The 16,632-nt window shown below is 40.1% G+C and overlaps 1 protein-coding gene across 1 annotated transcript in view; it reads left to right on the plus strand.

Moving 5' to 3' along the window:
- DPP4 (dipeptidyl peptidase 4) overlaps positions 1–16,424 on the plus strand; it is an 80,590-nt gene extending 64,166 nt beyond the window's left edge. Inside the window, exons 23-26 of the mRNA XM_045560163.1 lie at positions 2,648–2,712; positions 12,943–13,015; positions 13,281–13,354; positions 15,307–16,424. Of these exons, the coding sequence (XP_045416119.1) occupies positions 2,648–2,712; positions 12,943–13,015; positions 13,281–13,354; positions 15,307–15,408 (314 nt within the window). The 3' untranslated portion in view covers positions 15,409–16,424. The remainder of the gene's footprint in view (positions 1–2,647; positions 2,713–12,942; positions 13,016–13,280; positions 13,355–15,306) is intronic.
- The last annotated feature ends 208 nt before the right edge of the window (positions 16,425–16,632 follow it).

The following is a 16,632-nucleotide window of genomic DNA, read 5'->3' on the forward strand; positions in this document are numbered from 1 at the left end:
CCTTTCTGAGTTTCAGTGTTTCTACAGTGAATAATAGGCTGATTCATCTTAGAGGTTCTTTTTGGATACCTATAATAAGACAATCTCATTTATTCTGCTATTGTGCAAGGCTGAGTGGTGTTATATTTTATCACAGGTTTAGTTTCTTATCAACAAATTCTGTTTTCTAAATTTCAAAACAGCCCCAGTGCTACATTTCTGCAGATAAATTCTTCCTTGCCTTTACTCTGATTTGGGGGCTTCCCGTATTAGCAGAATAAGAGCAGTGGGTATCTCTTTCCCTTTAGTTCCATGTCAAATATAAGTAGGGATTTGGGTGGGAAGAGAGTAGGGACAGTGGAATTCCCAGGGTTGTTTTTTTTTTTCCCCTCACTCTCTCTTAGTAGGTGAAAGCTACTAAGAGCCAGAATATGCTCTTCATCGTTGAGAAAATATTATTCCTATAAGGCATCATACACCTCTAAGGCTATAATTCCTAAGGGGGAGTGAGTGAGCAGGGAAAGACTAGGCAGGAGGGAAGAGTCAGATGTGGGGAGGAAATGAATGGCTTTCCTGTGCCTCTTCTGACCCATCTCCAGCCCTCTGTGTAGTGTAAGGATAGAATCACTGATGATGCATAAGCTCATTAAATATTTTATGTCCTGATGTGTGGTAGTACCAATCCTGTGGAAAGCCCTCTTTAAAAGTCTCTCCCAATCAAGAGAAGCCAATGTAAAAAATTCACTGCTATCTGTTAAAAAAAAATCAGAGGGCATAGTTATCATTTGTTCTATATACAATGGATTTGTTTTCACATAATATTTTCTGTTTGATATTAATTGTTCTGTTGGATGGCTTGTTTTTGGAGACCTCTGGTGGTCAATAAAATAATAAAAACAATCATTGTGAATTTAAAAAATATAAAAATATGTAATGATAAGAAGAGAACTTCATTAAATATATATAGATCAACCTAATACATAGGATTTTTCTAGAGTTCTTATGTATGTACAGATTTGAACAATTTCACTCAAAGATAGGATAAAAGGAGCACATAATAGTATTTCAAGGCATATTTCTAAAAGTTTACAATTGCATTATGTAGTTATGCATAATTCTTTTAAATGTTATTTTTAAAATTTTGGATCTTCTTACCCATGTAAACCTGGTTAGCATAAATAAGAAAGGGGCATGGTGTTCTGAGACAAGCAGAATTGAAGTCTGCAGCTATTTGGGGAAAAATTTACTTTGCTTTTAAGGGCCGTTTTCCCCCCATCAAATGTACCACCTAAGTTGTTAATATTTAAATGTTAAAGTTTAAAAAGATGTGATCATATTATGAAGATCTTATTTTAAAGTAGTCTTTAAATATTACATTTTTATATTAGTATTCTCTAAATATATAAAATTACATATTGTCTGTATTGGTTTTAATCAAAATAATAAAGTATCACTGTTAACTCATTTTGGAGGAAAATATTTTGATTTTCATAGAAATAGCATGAAGAATACATGTGGAACAACACTCCTCAGTGTCGTTTTTAATTTTTTACACTAGTCATTAAAAAAAATTAGAATGTTGAATTTAGATAATGTATCCATTTACAGAATTAATGAAGTCAATATTAAAACACCTGTGCAATTACAGTGAAACTAAAGCCATTATCCTATATAGCACAATGGCAATATAATATTCTTGTATTTATTTACTGTAATCTGGTCACATAAGGGGACAACTTTCAAAACAGTTATGTCAGAATTCTTAAGTTATATTGGAATTTGGCCACAATAAATTTTCTCACTGATATTCTAGAGCATACATATACAATGTATGATTTAATTTTTTTTAATTGGGCAAAAATATGTTTAACTATCTAAAATAACCAAACCAATTATGCAACCTGTTTTTTTCCACCATATTTATAGATAAAAGAGCTTATGTCATTTCAACAGACTGATATTAATGTAATCTGTTTCACAATGCTCAACTGTTATAACACAAAAATTGAAGCCTAACCACGAAGTGAGAGAAAACAAATGTTTAACTTGCATTATGATGGAATAGCTGAGCCAATATGGGGACATACAGAAAATAAATGATAACTGAATTCTTTCTTTTCATTATAGTGAATCTCAACCTGCCAAAAAAAATAAAATATGACTAAGTAAACAACTAGTCATTGAACATTGTTAGGGGTTTCCAAAAGGAAATGGATTATTGTAAACTAGGGCATATACTTCTGTCAGCACCAAAAAAAAATGGACAATTGAGGCATTAAGTGACTTCCTAATTAAAATTCTTTGAGAAGGTCACATGATAACATAAAGACTTTTACCTCTTAGCACTTCATATTTGACTTTTCTGCAGGTGGATTATTGATTGGATTTTAGATCATCTAATTTGATCTCCCTCTGTCTCCATCATGAGGGCTGAGTGGGAATGGCTTAGGGCTGAGTATGGAAAGGTATGATTTCTGAGTGGGGTTCTGGGAATTAGCATCTCTGGCTACATTAGCAAGCCAAATAAAAATGATCTGGAGGAGATACTTCTGAGGGTAACACTATGTTTCTATACGTAAGTTAAAACATATGAAAACATGTAAAGTAACTCAATAAAAGGAAGAAAAGTTATTGTATGAATTAAGCTTTTTTCTTTTTTCCATCACAGATTCAGTGTACACAGAACGTTACATGGGTCTCCCAACTCCAGAAGACAACCTTAGCCATTACAAGGTAAGAGATAAGGAATATACCCATTTTATAACCTATTTATAAGTGGTTTAAGAACCTTTTTAAGTGTATCTATTCTAGAAAATATATTTTTTTATTTCCAACAAAATTCTTGTTAAAAAGAAATAACACAGGTGGTTTAGAGATACTCCAATAGCTTCCCCTACTATATTCTGCATAATTACAGCCTTTATCGTATGCTATATAGGTCACAATATGCATTCATTTGGAAATACAAAGCAACATCAGATAATTACTTTAATTATAAAAATTTCAGTTTAGAAAACGTCACATTCAACATATTCCTTTAGAGCCCAGAAGACTCTGTCAACCTTTAGCTATATATTAAAATTTCTTATGATATTATCATAAGTAAGATTTATATACAAGCCTCTAATTTTCTTACTCATAGCCAAATTTGCAGAGTTTTTTCATGCAAGATTTGAGTAAAGCAGGTAAGGGATAGGAACAGTCGGGCAGTACCCTGAAAAGCCGTGAACCCAAATTGCTGAATAGCATCCAACAGGCTGGTTGTCTGATAGGAGAGCTGGTGGGCAGGTTGCTCCGCAGATGCCCTGTGGCATTAAAAATAGGGTGTGGGTGGCACAGTCGTCAACACCCCCCCTGTGCTGGTGTGGATGCCATGGCAAAGCCAGGGCATTTTCTTTGGTGCCACACTCATGCAGCCAGAAGTGCTGGCATAAGTACTAGGGACTCTTCTAGCACTTTGATCCTTGCAAAACTTTCCTGTTTCTACTTGTAATGTTAGTAAAACAAACAAACAAAATCCCTGAAACTTACTGCTGAAAAGGTAAATCATCTCTGATGTTTACCTTTTCCAAAGGATGTTCAAAATTCTTCCCAGGACCGTGAATTAACGAGAAAGAAAAACAGCAAGAATAATTTAAGAACATAATTTCCCCACATCTGTGTCATGACTTCATATTAATACATTGCTCTGAGCAAGATTTGTGCATTTTTGTAAGATGTCATCATTATTACTATGGATTCTGAAGCCATCTGATCCAAACACAGTAAAACTCAAAGTTTCTAGTTTTACCTGTTACTTTCTGCTTACTTAGCAAGGGGTGTGTGTGGGTGTGCGTGTGTGCATGCGTGCGTGAGGAGTGGTGGTGGCAGTTTGTGTTAGTGCCTGCATGTGTGTTTTCGTCTCTGTTTTTCAGTCCAGATAGAAGAATAACTATACGTAGAGTGTGATGCACAAGTGATCTTCCTCTACAAAACAGTCCCCCGATCAGGTTATCTCCTTGTCTGGCGAAGGTTCCATCTGAGACGTTGGACTCAGTTCTCCCGCTCTATCTCCTCCACATCCCATAAGCTGCTTTAGACACCCCTGCCCTCCTCATAACTGTGTTGCTGCTGTCATGTAACCTATCTGCTTTTATAACAATAACCCAGTTTGTCCCCCCGTAGCTTGTCTTCCCACACTCCAGTCTATCGCGCACAAAGCTAGAAGATGAACCCCTATCCACAACCCTTTCCCGGTGGTTTCCTGTATACTCAACTAAGTCCCATCCTCACTCTTTAGCCAGGTGTTCGGCACCTTCTTACAATGGCACAATTTGTCTGGAATGCTCACTGTTCTCAGAATATTTCTGCAGCTTTCCATTTTGTGGCTTTGCCCTCTGCTCTTTGTGCCTGGAGTGTCATTTCCCCTCCGTTGCCAACCCATTAGGAAACCTGCACAGCCCTCCCACTGCAGTAGCATCCCGAGTCCCGTATTTTCCTTGTACAGCTCTTAATCCTCGTTTGATTCTGTCTTGAACTAGTAGTTATCTCGTACTGGATCTTCCCCTCTGCAGTACTGTTAGCTATTCAAGGCTTTCCTCAACATCGCATTCTGTGGATTTCCCTGTATGAGGTATAGACCTTAAATCCTTTCTTAATTTAATTTGAAAAACTTTTTGAAGGGAAACATTGCTGTACAAGTTGTACTTCTTCATCACTGCTGTCATTTTACAGCTTGAATGTTCTTGATAATGACCCAACTAGAAGACTTAAATTTGATTGCCAGAGGGTTTTCTCAGATACCCTAATCCCTGACTCTGGCACATGGTAGATGATGAGTCAAAAGTTCCTCTAGAAAATCCCATTCAAAAAAAGTCTTTCGAACCTTCTTAGAAGCACAGGGTCAAGTCCAAACCCTGACATCTGCTTCCTCAAAGAACATCAGCCAACAGGATATTTCCTCTTCAACCTGCCCTCCCTCTATAATCATACAGGGTAATTCACTTTAATCTGCCATTTCAACCTGCATCTTTCCCCAGTCTTTCCTGTCGCCTCCGCTTTCCCACACAGACCCCCTCTTCTCCAGCTCTGCCCCCCACTGCGGTGGCCATTTTCATCTCTCCCCTTAGGTGTTCGCTGCATGAGGTAGTCATGTAAATAGAAGTCACTTCCTACTGCCAATGGCAACACACGCACACTGGGTGCACAGAGTCACTCTTTCACTTCACTGCACAGATGGCACCCGAGGACTGTTTAATCCTTCCACGCCAGGAGTCGGGTTTTCTTGGCACAAAATTCATTGCTGGCAATGGACACATTAAAACTGCCAGTACCGGGGAGCTAAAGGTTCCCAATGTGTTACTCGGAGGAATTATTTGGGAGGGTGATAGTTAAGGTGGGCAGGATAAAAGTGAGGCAAAGGCATTTACGGAATTGTCTCCACCTTGGTAAAGTTGCTTCCTCTGAAACGTGGAGAACTGAATCTATGTGGAGAACTGAATCTAAGTGCCTATTTTTGGTGCACAGCAGGCTTTAGAATAAAGCTGCCCTCCTTTGTTTTTTAAATGAGCCTGTGCTTTTGTCTCTGGCAAGAATACATTCAAGGATTCTATTTTTCCTCCAAGGCCCCAGCTGCCCCTCTGGACCCCATCTTTTACTTCTCTTTCCCAGGTTGTTTTTCTTCTCTCTCTCTTTCTCTCTCTCTCTCTCTCTCCCTTCCTCCCTCCCTCCAGCTCTCTCTCCCATCCTTTTTGAAAAGACAAAGAAGACAATTCCTTAGAGGCTTTCACCACCCTGTGCATTTCAGTGGGTCAGAAAGAAATATTTTAAAAACGATTTATATTTAGTCTGGATCAGTGACTCTTTTCAGTACACTGAAGATCAGGAATGCCCAAAGTGTATAATAAATGAGGCCTTGATATTTTTGTCCGTGTTTTTCAGCTAAAGAATTATTGATACAACAGTAGCCAGAATTATAGCCTTTAGAAGAGAATACAATGTTTAATAAAACTCAAATGAGAAAATAATTCATTATTAGATCGTTGATGACCTGGATTTGAAAGAATGTCGAGAAACCCACATCATCACGAGAAGCACATCCTGTGCAGTAAAGGTCCTACTCACCACTGAGGGAAGGGAGTTAGAGGAGCCATTTGTACACATGAATGGAACAGGCAGGGGCACCGGGTGCAGTCGTTCAGCTTGTGCTGCACTCGAGCTCCTCCGGCCTGCACCCACAGAGCTGAGCCAACCAGAGGGAGTACTCTTTCCTGCTCTTTCAAAGCTGCCATACAGATGCGGGCCCCTGGCACCAAGGCTTAGACCCAACGCAGTGACACAAGCAGTGACTCCATAAGACGCTGTTTGGAGATAATCACCCACCTATTGCCCAGCAGCGAGGCAGGAGCACTTTTAAAAGATATCAGGGACTCTAAGAGGAAAGATGTTCACCTCCCTAAGATCCCAAGGAGCTCGTCCCAAAAGCTCTAAATGGGCAGCCAAAGTGGAGCGGGTGACAAATCTGAGCTAATGAGTCATGTAGCTCGGTAGAAACGTCTTTTCTGCAAGGAGTATCAGTTCCCAGCAGAAAGAGATGGTGACAGATTTGAGCAAAGAAATGAGACATCCAAGGAGACAACCCTTACAACCAGTAGCAATAAGCAAACAACTGTAGCCACCGTGAGGGGTGGGTGCCCGACTAACATGGATGAATGGTCTCTCATATGCTCAATCATAGGTCTTGTAGTCAAACCTGTAAAAAATATTAACATGTGGTAGACTTTCATTCACTCACTCAAGGTGCCTGGTGTTTTCATTGTTCAGAGGTTTATTCCTTGTCAGTGCCAAAAAACAAGATTTGGGGAGAGAAATAAATGAGAACAGGTAATAAAAGATGAACTTGAATATGACAGAGTAGCCAATACGTATGAAAAAGACTTGTGGTTTCCAAATTGTGACTGCGAATCCCCACAAATTCCATGACTTGGGAGCGTGTCAAGAAGGGAAGAGGAATGTCCAAGAAGTTACAGTTCCAACCTCCTCCCCCGCCCCTCAACCACAGAGACCCATTTCATTATTTCATTCGTTTTTTTCCTCCGTTTATTAGGTGCCTCTATGGCCAGACATTATTCTAAGCTCTTTACATGGGTTATCAGGTTTAATTCTCCCCCACGTCCTCTGAGACAAGTATCCTATCTCCATTTTACTGATACAGAAACTGAGGCACAAAAATGTTACGTAACACGCAGACACGGGGGGTTAGGAAAAGGAGAGGGCACTTACCTGCATCATGAGGGAAAGAATTGGGAAGTTGGGGGAAGAGCACAGATGCTCTCCATAGGTGACGCAGAGGGGAGCAGGCAGGTCAGCACGGTAGACAAATGAGTAGCAAGGAGAGTGGTTTTCTGGGGATTTGTGAAGCGGGTCCAATGAACCGGGGGATAGCGCAGAAGAAGGGCTGTGGGAAGAGCAGGCCAAATGGCGGCCAATAAGGCAGGACATAAGCCTGGGGAGGGAATGGATTTATGAATACACACAGAGAGAAGTACAAGATCAAGGGCAAAAGAAGTGGGGCCCAAGTCCTGGGCCTTGTTGCCAAGAGAAGAGGGCAGCCTGGAACACACAGAAGGGACTGATTTAACTTGTAGAGGAGATTTATTTTGCATTTTGCTCAAAATTTGATAGGCTTTTGGCAAGTGTATGAAACAGTCATAGATTTGGCAGTCTTCTGCTAGCAGATTTGAAATGTTCAATCCTTAAGAACTGCTGCATCGTTAGGTTATGCAAAACAGGGTGCAATTTTGTAAATATGCCATCTTGTACTGATTTGACATTTGTTCTATTATCCCAGAATATGCCAAAGGGAGAGAGACCTTCAGATTTAAGCCAAACCTTAACTTGTTTGTTGAGTGCTGATAAAATGTTGACTGCTGTGTGATCTTTAAAGAAGCCAGTGTTGCTTGGTGAGGCCTGAGGTAGAGCCCCCTGTCTGGGGTTGGTGGGAGCTCTTTCCTTGGCATCTCATGGGGACAGTTGTTTGATAGATGTAAACAAGTAAAACATCCGATATAGTGGGTTGAATTCATTTTTTTCTTAAACATTTTGTGTGGCCTCTGTTGTGGCATTAATGATGCTTCCCAAAATGGCATCAGTTAATATTATTTATGCAGCTTTGGTTGCAAGTAGGAGAATTCATAGAGCAAGCTGGTAAACCCAAGGTAATATCCTACTGAAGTGCTGGGTTGCCATCCATTAGACCCAGTGACGACTTGCTTTTTCTATAAGAGCCTAGAAATGGTGATGGGTGTTTGGCACTCATGGCAAGTGACAGTAGAATGTGATAGTAAGGGACATGGAGTTAGACAGACATGTATTCAAATTCCGTTTCCACCACTTACCAGCAGTGTGAGCTTGAGGAGGCGCCTTAACCTCTCTGAACCTCAGTTTCCTCGTCTGGATAATGGGATAATCAGACCTACCTCCCTGTGTTATTGAAATGATTCAGTGAGACACCCGTGCCTGCCTTGAAGCAAGCTTTCAAATCGTGGCAGCTGCCATCATTATTATCTTCAGGAAGCAAATTGTCCTTATGGTTCCTAGATGGCACATGGGGTCACTCAAAAATTGTTATACCTTCTGTTTCTCATAGTACTCCCCTACTCTTATGAGCTCTCTCTTTTATTTCAAAAATACAAAGATTTATTTGTTGGAAGGTAACTGAGGAACCAGCATGATCCAACGAGCAGCTACAGATGGTTCTTCTTGGGGATTGAAGGAAAAGCTCCTCACAGAGATGCTGTGGAATCGGCACTGCCACTGGACCAATCCTTCCCACTTCTCTTTGCCAGACTGTTGCTGGCAGCGGGGCTCTCCGGAAGTTTCTAGCCTCAGGAGAGTGCCAACTGCACCACCATTGCATCCTTGCCCATTTATCACTCTGAGTTTCCTTTTTAGTAGTTGGTGATAGACTATTCAGCTTCTAACTTAGTCATCCATTTCCTTTTTTATTTCTGTTTCCATGGATAGGCAAAGGGGGATTATCCTATCTTGGTGGGTTAAAATAGCATAATTAAATTTTTTCTAATCATTAATCATACCTTAAATTAATGCCTGCGTTTCTTTCACTGGCTTTGTATGTTACCTTTACAGCTTAAAGTGTGCCATACAGCGAACTGTAAAGAGTCTTAATTGGGAAGCCAGGATGCAAAGTCTAGGAGGGAGTGATCAGTGGTTCTCGAGGCAAGGTGACACAGCTGCGTTTTCCTGGGGTGGGGTGGGGTGGGGAAATGTTCTGCGCAGCCTGAGAGCCTTAAAGTGGGTGTGTGTCTCCCGGCTGCCCGTCTCCCTCTTCCAGAGAGGTCCCTCTGGAGACTTCTCCTAGTGAGCAGGGGAAGTGTGCATTTGAAATGGCACACTTATCTTGCAGTTGCAGGGGAAGCTTTTGTTTTATTTTTCTCTTGCTGCATTAAAGTATTTGTCTTTCTTTCTTTGTAGTGTAATATTGTTAATGTAAAACAATTTGCATCATGACACTTTTATCACAGTTTTCGTCTTTTTCTCAGTATGTTGCATTTCTCACCATGTCTAGTTCATCACAGCTACAGTGTGTACATCACAACATTTATCTTAGGCTCAGGGTTTTACTTGTTTATAAAAATTGTCTTCTTTCAGCCTGTATTCACTCCATTTAAGAAAAAAAAAAGGCAGCCAGAAACTGTTTTGGTCCAAACTCCAGTAGTTATCACATTCCTTGCTAACTGTCCTGCGTATTTATATGTCTCCTAACTATTACTCTATGTTTCAATGACATTTCTCAGTTTCATGGCTCGGGGAGGTTGTAAGAGCAGCTTTTGCTATTCAAGCTGCCAAGCAAGGCAGGCCCATGAGGCTTTTGGAGGTGAGGTGAGGTGACACAGTTGTATATTTGGGTCAGGTCTGGGTGTTAAAGTTGACTATCTTCCATGAGCAAAGAGCTAAATTTAATTTGGGGAGAAACAAGGAGGGAGGAAGTCAGCACAGGCTGAGAGCATGGCTAGCAGAAAGGATCACTACAGAGGACTCTAATCGGGGCACCTGCCCCTGTGATCCAGGATGTTAATGTTCACTGTCAGTATTCAAGCCTCAGCCTCTCCTGGCTCCAGCTTTGAATGCACAAAAGTGTCTTTTAGGGGATTCATTTTGACCCTTTCCTCTCTGAAGGGCAGAAAACTGCTCAGAATTCTATTGCCATTTTAGGCTATACATCACTTGTACAGTCGGAAAGTATGCCTCCCAGATCTTGCAGGGCTGTGCAGACCAATCTCTTTCCCAATTATTTCAGACTGAGAAGGCATGGAGTCTCCAGAGGGTACCAAAGTATTCCTGCTATTATTGTGTACTTCAAATTCCAGGACAGTTAATTAACGTTTTATTTCATACTGTTCCTTTGCTGAAGACCACATCATAAGCAGCTTGGAATTTTAGTAAAGACGTAGTGCAACATAGGAAATAAAAGGGGCTCTACTGTCAGATTTGGTCCCCCTCTTGCTATATTGTACCTGGTGCAGGTTACTCATCTTCTGGATCTCGATGCCTCCATCCATAAGGCAGGGTTGGTATAGACCTATTTTACATGCATGTTGTGAGAATTAGATACAAACAGTGCTTTTGTAAATCCTTCATGGTGCTTAACACAGTGACAGAGCAAATGCTCAATAGATGTTAGCTATTATTACTAATGGCGCGGGGTATTGCTTGAAAGTGGGGAAAACGTATCCCACTAAATTTCAAAACGAGACTATTTTATTCTGTCCACCCCAGCTGATAACACTTGCCTCTGCAAAACTAGGGCCAAATATGGTGGACAATACAAGTGCTTAATAAGTTCTTTTATTTATTCATTTAATTTGTAAATGCTTAGCACTGTATAAGATGCTAAGAATAATGAACAATATAGACAAATCTTTTTTCTTATGGATCTTATTGTTTAGCGGGATATATAACGAATAAATATTGATTGACTAGATAAAAAATGAATGGATAGATGAATGGTCATGTTGGGATGGATGGTTGGATTCATATATGGATGTATTTATCTGAGACATCTCACCAGATAAAGTTGCTCAAAAATAAAGTAAAATAAAAGTATAACTTTTAAGGAGTCCTCAGTGTTTATTCTGAAAGTTCATGAATGAATCTTCAATTTGGGTCAGAAATGGAATATGGTCAAGACAAGTGGGAACTAGCCTACTCAGGAGTGGAAGCCATTTGTTCTAAGTTTATCAGGACAGGGTGACCTTGGAATGTTCAGTCAACTGAAACATTTTGGGTGACTCTGTCCTGAAAATTGTAGACAGAATGTCTTTTTTCCAGAAACACTGTGTCACAGAATTCTCCTATCAGCATCATAAATTTAACCAAAACAAAAAAAAAGAAAATGCTTTGCCATGTCTCTTGGTTCCTACTTCTGTGAGGGAGTACGAAGAGTCACAGACATCCCCCCTTATCCACAGGGGATACATTCCAAGACCCCAGTGGATGCCTGAAAACAGATAGTACCGAGCCCCATGTACACTATGTTTCCTGTTTCTTCCTATACATACATACCTATAATAAAATTTAATTTAAAATTAGACATAGTAACAGATCAACAGCAATAATAAAATAGAACAATTATAACAATATACTATAATAAAAGTTATGTGAATGTGTTCTCTCTTTCTTTCAAAATATCTTCATGTACTGTACTGTAGGAAACCGCAACTGCAGAAGGTGAAACCATGGATAAAAGGGGACTACTCAATTCTTACTCCCATTTTACAGAAATCAAGGCTCAGAAAGCAGCATGTCTCCAGTTGTACAGCTCACTGATAGTGAAGCTGGAACTAGAATACTAACACTCTATCCTTAGCCTTATTCCCTTCCTGCCAGGCCGCCAGGGTTCCCATCAAAAATATCAAGCTGTTGTTAGCTACAAAGGTATCTGTAAAATGCACACCTTGGCTCTCATCGAGTGGACTTTGGCTGCGGGACCAGCCATGGAGAGGCTACTGCCCCTTGCCCAGCCCAACCCTTAATAGGACAATCAAAGCAGACTCTAGCTCCCTCCCCCCTAAAGGCACTATAGAGTCTTTGTGACATTTCTGTCTTCATCTCAACTTTGAAAATATCTCCCAATTGTCATCAGATGACTAGTTCTGTACTTTCAATGGCTTTGTCATCCAAGACCCTGATCCTTGTTCTAGGAGCCCTACCTGACTTGGGCCACAAAGCAGTCTCAAAAAGCTGACCTCCCAATTTTTTACCCTATTTCCCTGGCTGATTTGGGAATGATTTGATCCAATAGCAGCATCTCCCCCAGTATACAGAATGAGGCAGACGAACCCATTGATTTTCTAAGGCCATTCTTGATCTTTTTTACCCTTTCCCCCTCCCATATGTTACATTTGCCTAGGTTTTTAACATCTGTTCCCAAAGAGGTAATATTTGCTTTTCATTCAGAGCCTAGCAATGTGGACCAAAGTTCACATGACATATTGCAGAGTATGTTTAGTTGCAAATGCTATGTACAGGCTCTTTGAAATGTAGCATGTATGGCACCATGTGACACATGGTTGCCATGGTAATACACTTTTTGGCTGAACTACAGCAGAAGCCCATGGAACATACATTGCTAATATGAGACTCTGCCCTGTGCTAATGCATAGGACACAGCCAATCTGGGATCTGGGACTCAAGGGGCTTTGCATGCAGGCTGGGTGGCAGGTGCCCTCTTCCTGCATGTGCAGGGAAGATGTGGCATCCTCCCTTTCCAGCCCTGTCTCCCAGGCACAGGGCATGCTGTGCATTCTGCCATGCATGGAGACAGCATTTGCTTGAATATCGGTTTGCTATATTTTGTATCAAAGGGGGCCCCAGCTGAAAACATTTTATTTTGTAAACTGAAGTGAAAAATCAGTTTATGGCAGATCCTTTTTTGAATAATGACATTCTTTTTCCCAATTTCAGAATTCAACAGTCATGAGCAGAGCTGAAAATTTTAAACAAGTTGAGTACCTCCTTATTCATGGAACAGCAGATGGTGAGTTTCAGTTAATTAGACTTTTTAGTATCACAGACAGGTTTGCAATTTCACTACTGACAAAACAAAAGCATGAGGGGCAAGACTGTTACATTTACTTCAATAAAACAGTGTTGCTTTCCACAACTCACTTGTCTTGGGCTAAATGGGATGCTGAGTTCTAGAACTTCAAACAGTCCCTTTCTTCTTATGCCTTTCCCACCCTTTGGTATCAGAAAACTGGAACAGCTATTAGGTACTTTATGTTTCCTTTCTCTCCCTGCAGATAACGTTCACTTTCAGCAGTCAGCTCAGATCTCCAAAGCCTTGGTGGATGCTGGAGTGGATTTCCAGGCAATGGTATAGAAAAACTTTGTTCACGGGGAGGGAAGTTGCTGGTGGGGCGTAGTTTCCTCTTTCAGGCCTACTTCTCATAGAGTACTGGAGACAGGGACAGAATAAAAAGGAGTTTTATTTTTCCAATGTGAAGTCAGAGTAGTGCTGTCCTTGAGCCATACACAGGGTAATATTCAAGAATATTAGAGAGTTCGGGGTTGAGAAGCACAATGTGCATATCCTGTGAGTGTCAAAACACTATTCTGCTAGTCATGTGATTGCTCAGTCTCCCTATTTTGATTCAAAAAAAGTGATCACTTACTCAGTAAGTGTGTGGCAGAGTAATTCTAAAGTGAAACCAGCATGATAATAGCTCGGCTCAAATATGAAAAGCCACTTCTGTCTAGTGTGTATTACTAGCCATTCTAACAACAGTGGGGTATTAATGATCGGCACACTTTAGTTTTACAGTTGCCATGTTATCTTTGTTGAACAACCACAGGCAATAAACAATTAGGCTTGTTTTATAAAGTCAGAAATGGCTAGAGCAGTTGTTGCCTGTACAGAGGCTCTTTCAGGGTATTAAGTCAAATTCATTTTCTGCATTAGAGATTTTCAGATTAAGAAGAAAAAAAGTATGTGCACACACACGTATGTATATGTGTGTCTTCTAACACTGTAGTCCCCAAACCCTGGGCCACGGACCGGTACCAGTCCCGTCCCTGGCCTGTTAGGGACCGGGCTGCAGAGCTCCACCGGTCCCCCATCCACTCTCTGGTAACCCTGTCCATGGAAAAATTGTCTTCCATGAAACTCAGGAACCGGCCCGCACAGCAGGCGGTGAGCAGCAGGCCAGCCCGCAAAGCTTCATCGGTGTTTACAGGCTTAGAGCCGATCCCCATCACTGCATCACCGCCTGAGCTCCCCACCCTGCTACCCTCCGTCCGTGGAAAACTTTTCTTCCACGAAACCAGTCCCTGGTGCCAGAAAGGTTGGGGACTGCTGTGAGTCTAACACACATGATTTGCTCTGTGCTCAGTTCAAATGGTGCCCACGGTAAAGGAGTGGAACAGTTATTTGATTCTGAGAAAAACTGGTATATCTTTTGGGTCAGATTTTTATAAGAAGTTGAATTTTTCCACTATTTAAAGAAAAGACACATAATACTTAAGCATTTTCTAAGCATTTTTTAAAAGTTAACTTAAGTCTCCATAACATATGTTTGCCCAGAAATAAATGACTTTCCAATTATTTTAATAAAGTATGAGTTGATAAATTTTTGCCTCAGGTCATAAACTCCATCTACATAAATGTTAGACATACAAGTGAAAAAAAAAGCCAGTATAAAATCTAAGTGTGTCAAATAATACGTTTTCCATGTCACCTTTTTTGAACAACCACAGGCAGTATTACATTTGACTTTTGACTTCACTTACGTTAAGCATAAGTATGTAATTAAAATAGATTTCTCCAATTTCTTAGTAATATATACTAGGAAAAATGCTTTCTAAAAATTCAATTATTTTAATACAGTTTATCTTACTACAGTGTAAAGAAATTTGACACTTGATAACACTTAATTAAAACAAGTGGGCTTAATGGGATAAACATTCCTTCCTATGCATGGCATGTTTCTAAGTGTCCTTTGAGTCCAATGTGAAAATGGATTTGGGTGTTTTAATTAGAATTTACATATCCTTAAAGCACTACGCAGTAAGCCAAAATCACAGCGAGTTCTCTCAGCACCTGCAAAAGAGAATCAGACTTCTGTAGGACAGAACAACATGCCCTGGAAAAGCTCCGGGGGAAAATGAGACACCCACCCTGTTTGATCCTGTTTCAGTGTATAAACAGTTTCAGGAATTAAAACACTCGTTTTATACCATGTATGCTCAGGAGAGTACATTTGAATTTATTTATTTTTTTTTAAAAAAGAGAACTGACTTCCTAATTTTGCCTTTTCTTTCTCTCTCCAGTGGTATACTGATGAAGACCATGGAATCGCTAGCAGCTCAGCACACCAACATATATATACCCATATGAGCCACTTCATAAAACAATGCTTCTCTTTACCTTAGCACCTCAAAATGGCATGCCATTTAAAGCTTATTAAAAGCCATGTTTGTTCTCATTATCTCAAAACCTCACTGTCAAGATGATCTTTAAAAAAAATGTACTTAAATCAAGAAATTTAAGGTTACCTTTATTCCCCAAATCCAGACCTATAATCAAAAGTAGGAGCTCTGTCTTCACAACAGATTATTACCTTACAGAAATTTGAATTATCCAGTCTGGTTTTGTTTATCATTTAAAATCATTTCCACATCAGCTACTGAAACAACAAATATGAGTTGTTTTTATGTGAGCTTCACATAGGTTCCCTGGCAGCATTTTAATTTTTTCCAACTGGAGGAGTCCAGATTTTGTCCTCTTTAAAGGGATTGCAAGATGTGGGCAGGGACAAGATAAGAGGGAACAGGGAGAGAAGATGGCAGGTCATGGCCGGGAACCCAAGTCCAAGCATACCAATCCGACCAGGCTACTGTCAGCTCCCCTCGGAGAAGAGCTGCTCACAGCCAGACTGGCACAGTTTTCTGAGAAAGACTATTCAAACAGTCTCAGGAAATCAAATATGCAAAGCACTGACTTCTAAGTAAAACCACAGCAGTTGAATAGACTCCAAAGAAATGTAAGGGAAACTGCCAGCAATGCAGGCCCCCAGGTGCCAGTTATGGCTATAGGTGCTACAAAAACACAGCAAGGGTGATGGGAAAGCATTGTAAATGTGCTTTAAAAAAATACTGATGTTCCTAGTGAAAGAGGCAGCTTGAAGCTGAGATGTGAACACATCAGCTTGCCCTGTTAAAAGATGAAAATATTTGTATCGCAAATCCTAACTTGAAGGAGTCTTGCATCAATTTTTCATATTTCATTTCTTTAAGCATCTTAATTAAAAGAATGTTTTAACTTCCTTGGACTCATTTTTAAAAACGGAAAATAAACTAGAATGTTATGTATTATTATTCCCATTCTACATACTGTGGGTTTTCTCCTGGTCACTTAATAAATAAATGTGCCTTCATTTTTTCAGAAATCATGAGTTATGTCTTGAATCAGACCTAAACCACACTGGCATATGGACACGTTTATCCAGAAAGCTTCATGTTTATTTTGTTAGTAATCCAAGACTACCTTGCAAACATGGAAAGAGTTCAGCTTTTGTAAAGTATTAGATACACAAAAATGTGTTACACTAAGCAGTTCATGAAGTTTTTGTCTAATATAGACGTAATTTCTGTTAT

Source organism: Lemur catta, chromosome 8 (assembly GCF_020740605.2).
Source record: "Lemur catta isolate mLemCat1 chromosome 8, mLemCat1.pri, whole genome shotgun sequence".
NCBI classification, from domain to species: domain Eukaryota; kingdom Metazoa; phylum Chordata; class Mammalia; order Primates; family Lemuridae; genus Lemur; species Lemur catta.